We start from the raw sequence: 13,398 nt of genomic DNA, 5'->3' as shown, positions 1-13,398 counted from the left end.
ATATATATATATATATATATATATATATATATATATATATATATATATACTGTATATAGCATTATGGATGTGACAATTGCTGTAAAAACTCAAAACATAAATTCGTATAGTAAGTATATGTTAACATTATATTGAAACATCTGTTTATATTTTGCAGAACAACTGATCACAGAGTTATGGGACCAGAAAAATTTCAATCTGTAAACATGTTTTGTACTTGAAATGAGGAAAATAAACAGGAGTTATGGATGTGACAAAAAAAAAGTCTGCAAGTTTGCAGTGTACAACATACTTTGTAGAAATTCTGTGAATTAATCTGCACAACCCAAAAGAAACGATGATAATCAAAAGGAGAAGACTTAAATTGCTATAAAACAAAAATGATTGGTTTTATTTTATTTAATATTTTCACATTTATAAGGGAAAAAGTGCCAATATGGATGTGACATCTCTCCGTTATGGATGTGACAGGTGTAAAATTGCCACTTGTGTGATTTTGGTAAACCAAATATAATAGTTTGAAAACATTGACAGATGCGTTTTTGAGTATTTCTAAAGTACTGTACAATACTTGCTTACCAAATAAACCCAGAAACGTTTTCCGTATTTTACTAAAAACCTAGTTTTTTTTCATGGCAAGGTTGACAATTGCATTGAACCGCTCATATATATTTTGGATTCTGAATGGCTTTCCCGAGGTAAATGTAACATGTTATTTGTTAGTTTACCAGCAGTTTTGTAAACTTTGTGTTTGAATGTTCAGCAATAGCATGAGATGTATGCAGTGCAGTGTCCTTCAAAATAACACTACACTGTAAAATATGCTTGGTTCCACACAACTCCTTCATGTCATCCCAACACAAATCAATTAAGTTAACCTTAGAGTTTTTACAAATTTAAATGGATTGATCATAAAACTATTAAGTTGTCCTCAGAAAAAACTTAAGAATTGTGCTGTTTCAACTCATTGTAAATAAGTAGTTTAATCAAGCAGCAATTTTTTTTTTTTTTGAGTGTGGAAGTTTGAATCAAATATAGACAAGTCTAATTGTTGGGTTATTTTGTTTTTTTTTTTGTTTATTTATCACAAAAGCTGGGTTTGATGATATTTTACCCAAAATTGAATTGAGACAACCCAACATCATTTAGAAACATGATTGACTTTCGTTGAGTGCATGCTACTTGTTCAAACGACTTATTTAAAATGTTATATAGCATTTAGTAATTAAGAGTATTTTCAATAGAGGAAATACAGGAAAATATAATATAGCTGAAATACAAAAAGATAAAGTATTGTGTTGTTTCAGCTCATTTAAATTAGCTGTTTGAACAAGCAGCATGCATAATTTATTTGAGTGTTGGGTCTGGTCACCCATGGCAATTGTATTATGTCCAGACGGATTCATACACAAATTATTACTACTGTATATAAAAAAAGTCTTTTTTTTTAACTTGACAAATTCTAGTGCATTTTAAATGAACACCCAAAACAGGTGTTTTTTTTATAACACACAGTCATGATAAATAATCCGAGTTCGCTTATTTTTCAGCTTATAGATCGTCAAGCTTTTGTAACAATATTAATTTGGCTCTGCATTAATTCTCAGCACAGCTGGGTGCCTCGAAATGCTGGATGGAAACTTTCCTGGCACCTTCCGGGCAGGAGTTACGACACCAAGACGTTTTACGGCCTAAAATTAGCAACCCTGAACACATGATGCAGGGTTAATTATTTCTCACAGTCCTTCCCGGTGGGTGTACAAAGCTACTTTTTTCCCCTTGTACAGTATCGACTAACTCCAGCAAGAGAGCTTTCAGAGGTCGTAATGTAGACGATGTTTCATTGCATTGTTTCATTGGGTTTTTGTAACCCTCCTGCTGTTGAGAAGAGACTATTGCATTTGTTTGTGTTTCACTTATATGAGAATATGTTGAGTTGAGGATTCTGATCCTATCTTTTTCATTCTTAAAAATCATTTGGATAATGTATTGATTGTTGTGTACAAAAACACACTGAGATAAAAAAAAAATTGTACTGCGTTTAATTGTTTAGTTGAATCAGATGAAATGTTCAAGTCATCTCAACTTACATTATTTTAAAAATATTAAGTGAAGTTTTTTTTTTATATATTTCCCAAGTTATGTGCAAGGAAATTTTCACAGTATTTCTGATAATATTTTTTCTTCTAGAGAAAGTCTTATTTGATTTATTTTGGCTTGAATAAAAGCAGTTTTCAATTTTTTAAAAGCCATTTTAATTAAAGTTTTTAGCCCCTTTAAGCTATATTTTTCCGATAGCCTACAGAACAAACCATCGCTATACAATAACTTGCCTATTTAGCCTAACCTGCCTAGTTAACCTAATTAACCCAGTTAAGCCTTTAAATGTCACTTTAAGCTGTATAGAAGTGTTTTGAAAAACATCTAGTAAAATTTAATTTGCTGTCATCATGACAAAGATAAAAGAAATCAGTTATTAAAACTATTATGTTGAGAAATGTGTTGAAAAAAATCTGCTCCCTGTTAAACAGCAATTGGGGGAAAATTAAAACAGGTGGGCTAATAATTCTGACTTCAACTGTATAATAAACATATGTGTTAAAACCTGATTAACTTATTAAACCAAGTTAAAGTAACATAAAAACCTTTGTTGTAATGACTATTTTGTCATATCATTATTTACAGTGCCAGTAACAAAGACTCAGTTCTCGCCATTAATAAAACCATTACCTATATAATTTGCCTCAACAAACTCCTAATTTGCTGCTTATTAATAGTTATTAAGGTATTTGATTTGATATTGGAGAGGTAGATTGAGATCATGCAGAATATGTGCTTTATATGTACCAATAAACGGCCACTATTTCTTAATTGGCTAATAATAAACAACTAGTTAATATTTAGAATAAGTATAACTAAATAACTAAAGTGATATATGTATTTATATATATATATATATATTTATATATATATATATATATATATATATATATATATATATATATATATATATATATATATATATATAATGTGTGTGTGTGTGTGTGTGTGTGTGTGTGTGTGTGTGTGTGTGTGTGTGTGTGTGTGTGTGTGTGTGTATCGTTTTGTGATTGTCAAAGACTCATTAGCCATTGAATAACACTAATTATACATAAACTGTCTATCTTTCATAGAGTGGTTTCCAAACTTGATGAAGCTTTTCAAAACATATTGTGTAGTGGTACATAGTGATTGCTGGCATTTTTGTTTTATTTGTGCAAATGCAAAGAAACATTTGTACTGAGAATTTGCCCAATGTTATGGCTGCTAATCAAAAACGAGAGAAGCGAAGAAATATTAATAACTGATTATATTCCAGTCAGGGTGTGTACTTTATTTCCTGTAAGGTAGTTTTCTGTGCGTTAGAATCAAAAATACATTCTGTCATAATCTGTAGATGTCTTTTTTTACACCTAATAATTTAGTCACTTAACCAACTTTAGCGTTTCCTTCACACAATAACAAGTTACATATACTTTAATGGTTTCATTAAATTCTTAGGATCATTTAAATAAACCAATGTGCATTACTTTTGCTCGCTACAATATAGACCATGTCGAGGGATGTAAACAAAAACAATGCTCCCAACATATTTCCTGTTTTACATTTTGAATTTCTATAGCTTTCGAGAATCCAAAAAGAGACAAATATTGATAAATAATGTTATGATAGCTGTTTTAAGGTGAAGTTAGGATTGAATTGCCTGTTGTTGCAGTTATGAAATAGTTTGATAACAAGCAGGAAATGTTTATGGGCCAATGACCACATTGAAATGATCTATATATTTAATATTTCATCGTTATTTTTGATCATTATCAATATGAAACCATTTGACCAATAGTTGCCTAATGCTGTTCTATAAAACCCAGCTAAAAAGAAAATAAACAGCATGACAAAAAATAAATGAAAGTTATTCAGCACTGGGTTGCCAAATAATCCAGTATTTTAGAGCATACGCTGTAAAAAATCTTGGGTTCAACACAGTTCCTTCATGTTGTCTCAACACAATTGTTTAAGATAAATTAATCAATTTTACAAATTTAAGTAGACTGAACATAAAACAATTAAGTTGTCCCTAAAAACACTTTAGAGGCGTGTTATTTCAACTCATTTTAAATAAGTAGTTTATTATATTCGCGATAATTATAATCATAATTATTGAATAAACATACACTGTAAAAAAAAACATGATATGAAAAAGTCATGAAAGCAAATGCTTTAGGTTGCTTCAACTAATATTAATCAGCTAATTGAGTTTTAACTAAATTTTTTAAGTTATACACAGTTTACCATTGCTAATCCACAATGAATACAATACTTTTTGAATAAACATACACTGTAAAAAAAACAATACGACAAAAAGTCTTGAAAACAAATGTTTGTTGTACGTTGCTTTGACTAATATTAATCAGTTAATCGAGTTTTAACTAAATTTTTTAAGTTATACAAAGTTTAACGATGCTAAAACAAAATGAATACAATAATTACTGAATAAATGTATACTAAAGAACTATGACAAAAAGTCATGAAAACAAACGTTTCAGGTTGCTTCAACTAATATTAATCAGTTATCGAGTTTCAACTCAGTTTTTTAAGGTATACAAAGTTTAACATTGCTAAACCAAAATGAACACAATAATTATTGAATAAACATACACTGTAAAAAAAAACATGACAAAAATTCATGAAATCAAATGTTTTTCAGGTTGCTTTAATTAATATTAATCAGTTAATCGAGTTTAAACTCAACTTTGCTGATTGAACTGTAAAAGTTCCTTTGATTCAACTAATAAAATGTCAGCAGAAAGATTTTTTTTACAATGTAGAAACAACAACTACACTCTAAAAAATGCTGTGTTTCACACAATTACTTCATGTTAAAACACAAATAGTTTAAGTTTACTTCATTGTTTTTGCAAAATTAAGTTGATTGAACCTACAACAATGAAGCTGTCCTGAAAAAACTCAAGAATTGTGTTGATTCAGCTCATTATTAATAAACCGTTTGAACAAGTAGCTATTTTTCAAGTGTATAAAGCAAATAAATCATCCAAAAATAAATTACCCTAGAGAGTTCGACAGACATTTACAACAAAAAAGAAAAAATGAGCTATACAGTTCACTCAAACACCTTAAAAAAAAAAAAAAAAAAAGTAAAACACTAGAGTGTCCACTTCTACGGCCAAGGATTTGCAGACAGCCCGGGCTGTAACATGATAAGCACGTCTCTCTCGCAGACATGGCTTTAACAGTTCTGTAATGGCTGTCTTTTCCCCTACTGCATGCTGCACCCTGCTCTGCTCCACTGCCAAGGGGACGTTTCTTATATATGTATTTCCATGTTTTTCTTCAAAAACAAATAAAATGCATTATGCTGGGAGGAAACACGGCAAAGTCATCTTTAAGGTATGCACATGACTGCCAAAAGAGTCCAAAAGTGACTTTTCCAGCAATTGGATGAACGAAAAAAAGGGTGTATAGTGTGGCAGAGAACAGCTGAAACAGTGTTTAGCCACACGCAGAAAAGGCCCTCCCATGAGCGAGTCACGGTGATGTCATAAAGAGGTGCCACAAGTGAACAATAACAGCGCAGTACAGTAAAATAAGTAGAATGAATGACGTGTGACAAATGTGAGCAAGGTTGAGTTGGAGCCGCCTCACCTTTGGGAAGCACAGGGCGATTGGCGCAGGCTCAGGTGGGAAACGGTGCCAGCTCTGCGTGCGTTTCCATAAGCCACCCATCAACCTTTCCTCTCGCTCAAGATTGGGGTTAACTAAGCAGACCCTCTGGTCAAAGGCTGCCATACAAGCTCCCGTCGAGGACGAATGTGTGTGTGCAGTCTTGCACACAAATAAATCTGCAGCATTATCAAACACAAGGTAAAAGTGGTTGAATTAGGATTATTCCATCAGTGCTAAAGCAAGGATATGCTCACCTGTTTCTGAACAGTACTTCAGTGACACTTATAGTGAGAACTTCATATCAAACACAAAGCTAAATCTCTACATTTATGTGTGAGGAGTTATACATCTATATAACAGCCCATGCTCTATTTAGTCTACTCGCCAGATCTCATATTTTGTTTTAGCTTGAAGCTAAATGTCAGCCATTTTGCCTGTAAAAGCAGCAGTTTTGAGTGCTGACAGGCTGTGTCTTCTAGCAAGACATCACACACAGCTTCCATTGTTGCTTTACAGTGTTGTGGCTTGATTTTATTACTTCTGTCAAAATACAATATAGGCTACACAAGAGATTTTTTTTGGTTTGTTATCCATTGCTATTTTATTTCTATGTGCAACTTTTTTCCCCTTAAAGTCACAATGTAAACAACATTGGAACATTGGGGGGGAAGAAAAGAAAACCCTCATTTTAGGGGAAGGGAGGGGGGAAATGAGTGTGACCCTAACATGAAATACAAAATCTATGTTACTAAAATGTCAAAATTAAATACATTTATTATAAACATATGCATTAGCAATCTAAAATAAATCCAATGCATGTATTATATTGCATTAAAATATTCTAAACGCCTCATTGTATGTTCGCACTACTAATTATGAGTGATCTAAATGTTCTCAGTGACGTCATTTTACTGTATGCATATTGTCGGTCTACTTTTTTTCTTGGAACATAGCCGAGCTTCATTTGAGGTTATTGGCTGGAAACGTAACTCAAACTGCTGATTGTTTTTTAAAAATGGGTTACAGTAATATTATAAATACAGTTTAGAATTAAAGCGTATATAAAATATGAAATATGCAATAGCAAAAGGGTTAGTAATCGTTAAAACGCATTATACAAAGAGAGATTGTTTCATGCGAAATACGGTGACAAACTGATTCCTCTGTGAAATTGCGCTTAAGATTCTCGTGTGATAATTATACAAAGGGTAAAGCTTGAACAAAGTGTCCATGTAAGTGTACTAATTTACCTCATAATACTCGTTTTCAATCAAAAGGCTTTAAAAGCTCCTCGAAACAAAAATGAATGAAGGGCCTAACATTACAAATCAAGCTCTTGTAAGTACCTGCGTTTATGGGCTCTTGATTCGTGCACTATTAGCAGATGATCCAGCCGCCAGATGGGGGTTTGAACCTCATATGGATCCCATATTAACCTATTTTAATATCGCGTAATTTAATGTAATTGTGGCTTTAATATTTGGCACCATTGAAGTGTGAAAAATAAATAAAACCATGGCCGTCGATGTCTCATTAAAAAATGTATCACATTTAAGAAGCTTCTCGGCTATGCCTGCAATTCCTTTTCATAATTACGAGACGGCAAACTGTTGAGCAATAGTAATAATAATCATTTAAATTATTTATAATATTAAATATATGATATTTAATAACAATTAATACATTTAAAAAATCATAAATCGTTCTGTATATTAGTAATATTTTTAATAACTATTATTTAATAATAATATTGTTATTACTGTAAGCCCCCTTAAACATATAACTTAAAATTAATGCAGATAAATAGGAATATCATAATACATGTGTGAGGAACTGAACTGGAACACGGGAACCCGCTGACTCTATAACTAAATGATAACGCGGATGGAAAGTAGCCATAAGTAAATATGTCGAATATGAATCTGGAAGAGCAGAACACTGATTAAAAAAAGAGAAAGTGAGTAATGTATAAGCTATGTGAATACACTTTAATGAGCGCTTGTGTTTTTGAGGGTTGAAATCAGGGCCCTCAACATTCTCCAACACAAAAATGAAACCATTATATTTGCAATTAATATAGCCCAACTTTGAATGTAAATTAAATAAAGTCTTATATATATTGTTTGAACACTTAGGAGAGCTGTCGTGCAATTGACCTCCAACCCAAAACCGAATTAATCTTGACCAACAGCATAACAAGAAAAAAAGGACAGTCTGACCTTTTCTCGGAAGTAATCGCAATACACGTTTCATGTGCAACAGACATTTTAAAGTTAAAATATCGAGGCCCAGGTTTATGTCCCGAAACAAACTGAGGATGCACGGTAATTTGAATCAACAGGTCACCAGGCCTAACTACATTTGTTCAAAACACTTAAAATGTCTTAATATTTTAGTAAACATCTTAAATAATTTCGCTGAAACATTTGCGGTGAGCATCAAACCGCGCATTTTTGCTGTAACTCCACATATGACTTGCTCGGCTTTTCTTTAGTTAAGAAAAACATTTGGGTAAATTAAACAGATTAAACAAATGTTGTGTCATCACATAGCTCGCTATTTAATTCGTTAGAATTCTCAAAGAGCGTTTTAAATGTTTAATTATTATGTAGCGATTTGGCACATGTAATAAAGCCTTTTAGAATTAATTGCATAAGTAATAACTATGTTCAGATTGCACTGAAAGCTATAATCGCATGCAAAACTTCTCACAATTCCTCGGACACTCGGTAAGAAAACAGTTAGCTCCTAGACCATACCTAATGCTAACAAGTCGGAATACAAGCGAAAGCCAAACAAATAAACAAACAAACAAGCAAAGACATCACGCTAAATCCAGAGGAGATTTACACACTTTTCCTCGCCTCAGAAAGAGTCCACAAAATAGCTGAGTCTGTTTTCTTCGGTATGACACATCTATGCATTATTGATTCGCCATTTGCAGATGAAGCACACCGAACTGCGACAGAGCTCACAACACAAATATTCCTCCTAATTTAAAATAAACGTGAAATTTGTCCGTATTTGTTTAATATTCCTTCTTCTACATGGCATCCAGTGGGCAGGCTGAAAGCTCAGGAGATCTCCACGCTCGCTCTGTGCGTCCTGGGGTCCATGAGCAGTGCTAGAGCGCCCACTATTTCAACAAGCAGGAATATGATTTCACAAGACCTGGAACCACTCAATAAAAAAGTTACTATCCCTTTCGACAACTCTTCGCTAACTTTCGTGTAACAATTCTCTACGGTTTCTCGACTTCGCTAAAACAAGAGAGCGAAACAACGCGGCGTGGAAACGCTCTCCTGACCATTTCAGCCAAAGCACCATCACACAAACGAGAAACTTCTGAACAAGCACACTACGGCAGCATCTGGTCTAAAGGGTGGACGCGCGGATCACGGAGAGTTTGAGCGATTTCAATGCAACTGAGAGCTGGAAAACAAACGCACCGGACAAAGACGCGCTCTCAGCAGGAACTGATCAATGAAAATGACACTTTGGTGATGTGCGCAAGGGTTCAAAGTACCGTGCGGCCGCTCGGGAGCGAAAGAAGCGCAATAAGGACCTACTTTTGGCCAGTTTTCTCGCCCTCGCCTTGGATCTCATCTTGTCGGCTTGTAGATTCCTCGCGTCCTCCTTGAGCTCAGAAGCAGCAGCAGCGCTATCTTCATCTCACGAGCATTGTCAGTTTGGACACCTTCGCACATGCGCACAGGCCATTCAATCTGACACCCTCGTCAGGGCCAAAAAACTTTCCAATGTATTCATCATCATCACTTTTTGTCCTATCGTGTCTCCTTTAGATCACTTATCTCTTTCCCTCCTCCTCCACTCGCTCCGCAACATCTCGGATCGCCCCCCACCTCCCCTTCTTGAGCCCTCCAAGAGGAATAAGTGCTATTTTTCAGGGACCTGCGGAATCCGGTACCACACTGGACATTGAATCCTGGACGGGGTCAAGGTCGCAGCCCTCACGCGCAAGGTAATCACGAGCATTTCATGCACCCAATCAATACGCAACTATTTAAAGCATAAAAACTTTGTTATAATATGTGTAATTACGTTAAAAAATGCATAAAATGTAATTTACTGTTATTATTATTGTTATTAGTATTATTATTATTGATGTTTTATTTGAAAAAGAATATATACGAATGTCATCTGCGCATAACTCTAATATTGTATTTTATTGTAACAATCTTACCCTGACATTGATGTAAGAGTATTGTCGAGTGCCTTATATTTATATATCTGAAAACTATTAACATTATTAATTTAGGTGCGCTCCATAAATAGGTAAAAGGTGTGTTCAGTTTCAATGTTGCTATTGCCACCCGAGTCAGCGCGCGCTAGACTCAGACAGCCAGCAGCTCCCGCGTGCGTGCTTCTGTGTGTGTGTGTGTGTGTGTGTGTGCGTGCGTGTGTGTATATGTGTATGTGTGTGCGTGTGTGTGTGTGAGGAGAAAGAGCAGAAATACAGTATGAGTGCATGCGTGGGATCCGGGCGGAAAAGGTATGCATTTTAACTCTCTTTTGAAACAATGCACTTTCAGTCTTAGGTCTAGATTAGGTTATGTACCACGCTATACGTCGTTGAGGCTGTTTATGTGCAGGTAAACCCGGCAGAGTTTGACAAGGCAACCGATATTCATTTGTGTAAGTATACGTGATTCTGTTAAATTATTTTTTTGCACGTAAAACAAAGTATAGACTACTGTAAGCATTAGAACTGCAATCATGTTTGCATGTGCTCAATCAGTGTATTTTACCGGTCATCTTAAAGGCTGTATATGCGTGCTGTCAGAACCATGCTTCGGTAGTCCAATAGCAGGATCAACATCTGAAGTTATTTTCTGCAGTTGGCACGTAAAATCGGATATGTTGGACTTATTAAACGATACATGTCAGAATTTCGCCGACAGTTACTATCGGGAATAATATGGTTTTAGCATTTTGCGCTAACTTGGACATTAAAATTGCATTTGAATTATTTTAATTTTTTAAATATAATAAAACCTGATTTTTGGCGCTTTTGACACATTCTGTAATTATACATTAGGGCATTATTATTATTATTATCATTATTATTATTATTATTGCTATTATTATTATTATTATTAATAATAATAATAATATTGTTGGTTTTGTTTTATTGTTTTGTTTTTGGGAAGTCACATTAAACTGTATTATTTCTCTTTGTCATTAGAAGACCATTATTCTACAATAAACAGATCTCATTTTGTCATCAGATCCCGTGGGAGAATATGGGATCGAGCAGGTGTCTTTCAAGGCATTTAAAGCAGCTATTAACAGTAATGCATGTGCACTCACTTTGAGGGTCGCTGTCAGTCTTTTCCGTTGGTAATAATGTGTGAGCTTATCACTATATTGAAGATGATATTGAAGTCTGAGCCGCTGACAAATTAAAACCAATGCATATTATTGTTTATAAATACTGTAAAATTTGTTTAAAGCAATGATTATTATTATTTTTAATTATTTGTTTCAGACATGATAGATAATGATGTATATATACATAATAATGTAATAGGCCGTAAAAGGCGCGTAACCCAACACCACATTTTTAATTCATGCGTATTTTTCTTCTCTGAGAACTAAACAGTGGATTGCTGGCATTTTGTGCAAACAAACTCCACAACCTATTTCATTTATAAATGAAGTCACAATTTCGCATTTCATTTTGGCGAATTAAAAAAGGCTAAACTGATTATGAATGAAATAATTTTAAACATTTTCATATAAAATCCTGCCGTTTATTTTTCTTAAAGAAGTAATCTTAAGCTCCCCATTCTTAAATGACATTTACTGGTTTATTGATTGACTCCGTATTAAACGTTTTGTCAAGACATATCCGCTTGACACGAAACATATTGTTGATAAAATTCATGTGAATGAAATTATTTTACGTCTTCGGGAAACAATAAGACAGATGATAGCCCATTATATTCCCCATTATGCATAAATTATAATTTATGGAGGTTAAAACTATGACAATATTATTATTGTTATCATTCAGACAATTTTGCATAAAGCTAATTCAGCTGCTGATTTATCTTATAGCGCGCAGATTGTTTCAACTCCACAATAAAACAACATGCTGGTTTTTGTCCTTTCACTACACATTAATTCAAATGAAAATCTCTCACGCATCGGGCTTGACAATTTCTTTTCTTCATAAGGACCAACACCTTTGTAAAGGCGTTTAACTGTAATTACAGTTGTAAAGAAAAGTGTTGCTCCTCATCACAAGCTCATTGGGGAATAGTTTTCTGCGTCATTTAAGCGTCTGCCTTTTTACGAGCTCCTGGAAACGTGACGGCCATGTAACCACGCATTTGGACTATTTTCTTTCCAGATTGTTGCCATTTTCCTGTGGTTTAGCGCAGGAAGGGAGGGATGCTGGCCCAAACCCCGGAAGAGAGGTGTTCTGTAAACCAGGCCTCAGAACATCCACCTTGAGAACTGATGTCAGCAACATATATTGTATTTATTTATTTTATCAATAATTTAATAAAGAGGTTTGTCAGTTGGGTATATCAATCACTAGACTAAACAAATCCCTGTTATTTTATTTGTTTGAATATGTCTACAGTTGTAAGTAGGGTTTTATTAAGTGAAATAAAATACATACAGGCACCTATTGTCTCATTGTCATTGTGTTGGATTAAACACTTCAAAATGTTTATACAAACTTTAATGGTTTCATTAATGTTTAATACAAATAGGCCCTACGGAACTTATTATAATATTACTATCATTAATATTTAATGTTTTATTTGTATAGAACGACAGATTACAGTAACCCCGTTAAAATCCGAAACTGTCTAGTTTTGCCATTAATTTATTGGATTAAAAAAGTATAACTATTTAAAATGAAATAGATAGTTACATTAATATGCCAGGGAGAGGGAGGAAGGGAGAAAATTTTTATATATATATATATATATATATATATATATATATATATATATATATATATATATATATATATATATATAATCTCCGATAAATGAAACCGATTAGATTATAGATGGATAAGATTGGGAGTGTCTGTTGTTATTGCTATATAGACTACGTTCGTCGAAAGCTAGTGAAACCAAATCTTTATTCATGGTAGGAAAGGGCTCGGCTTATGTGTTACGCACTGATAGGATCTCACCACACTCAATATGTGAAATGATATCCACCCAGCAGTGGCCCACAGTCAGAATACACGGGGAGAAAAAAAACACTTGTTGCGACAACTATGGCTACGCTCTGATCTTTACATGCTAATACAGTGGATGTAATGGCAAAGTAAACACAACTTCTTGATGACGGGGCTTCAGGCTAGTTCCCTCTCTTACCATTGCACACGAATTACCACACAAAGCGCGCGCGCGCGCTTGTGTGTGTGATGGAGAGAGAGCGAGGGAGGGAGAGTCAGAAAATTGGCAAAGGTACTATGGCTGTAGTAACAAAACATTGTCAAATAGGCAAAAGTGGTGGTTGCCGTAAACACTTCGAGTATAGAGAGGTGAGGCAGGGTAATTGAAAACAAATATGTGTCGAACACTTACAAAAGCTGCTTTACAGATTGCGCTTGAAATCAAGCTCAAGTACAAACTGACTTTTAAACATATAGGCCATTATATACAGTATGAAGGCATATAAAAG

General features: G+C 34.1%; 1 protein-coding gene and 1 long non-coding RNA gene across 30 annotated transcripts in view; one reads left to right on the top strand and one right to left on the bottom strand.

Annotated features, from left to right (window-relative positions):
• prdm16 (PR domain containing 16) overlaps positions 1-9,416 on the bottom strand; it is a 452,417-nt gene extending 443,001 nt beyond the window's left edge. For all 22 annotated transcript variants that reach the window (XM_087265342.1, XM_087265343.1, XM_087265349.1 and 19 more), the window contains exon 1: positions 9,291-9,416. In XM_087265342.1, the coding sequence (XP_087121468.1) occupies positions 9,291-9,327 (37 nt within the window). In that variant the 5' untranslated portion in view covers positions 9,328-9,416. The remainder of the gene's footprint in view (positions 1-9,290) is intronic.
• The window catches only part of LOC141375930 (uncharacterized), a 66,424-nt gene extending 54,046 nt beyond the window's left edge, over positions 1-12,378 (top strand). For 6 of the 8 annotated variants that reach the window (XR_015498495.1, XR_015498494.1, XR_015498489.1 and 3 more), the window contains one exon: positions 12,098-12,378. This is a non-coding gene — a long non-coding RNA (uncharacterized LOC141375930). Of the gene's footprint in view, positions 1-8,916; positions 9,405-9,524; positions 10,378-12,097 lie in introns of those variants that run through there. The other 2 variants (XR_015498487.1, XR_015498486.1) reach the window with 2 other exon arrangements.
• Positions 12,379-13,398: the final 1,020 nt, after the last annotated feature.

Source organism: Danio rerio, chromosome 8 (genome assembly GCF_052040795.2).
Source record: "Danio rerio strain M-AB ecotype USA chromosome 8, GRCz13ab, whole genome shotgun sequence".
NCBI lineage: Eukaryota > Metazoa > Chordata > Actinopteri > Cypriniformes > Danionidae > Danio > Danio rerio.
This window is presented reverse-complemented; position numbering and strand designations above follow the sequence as displayed.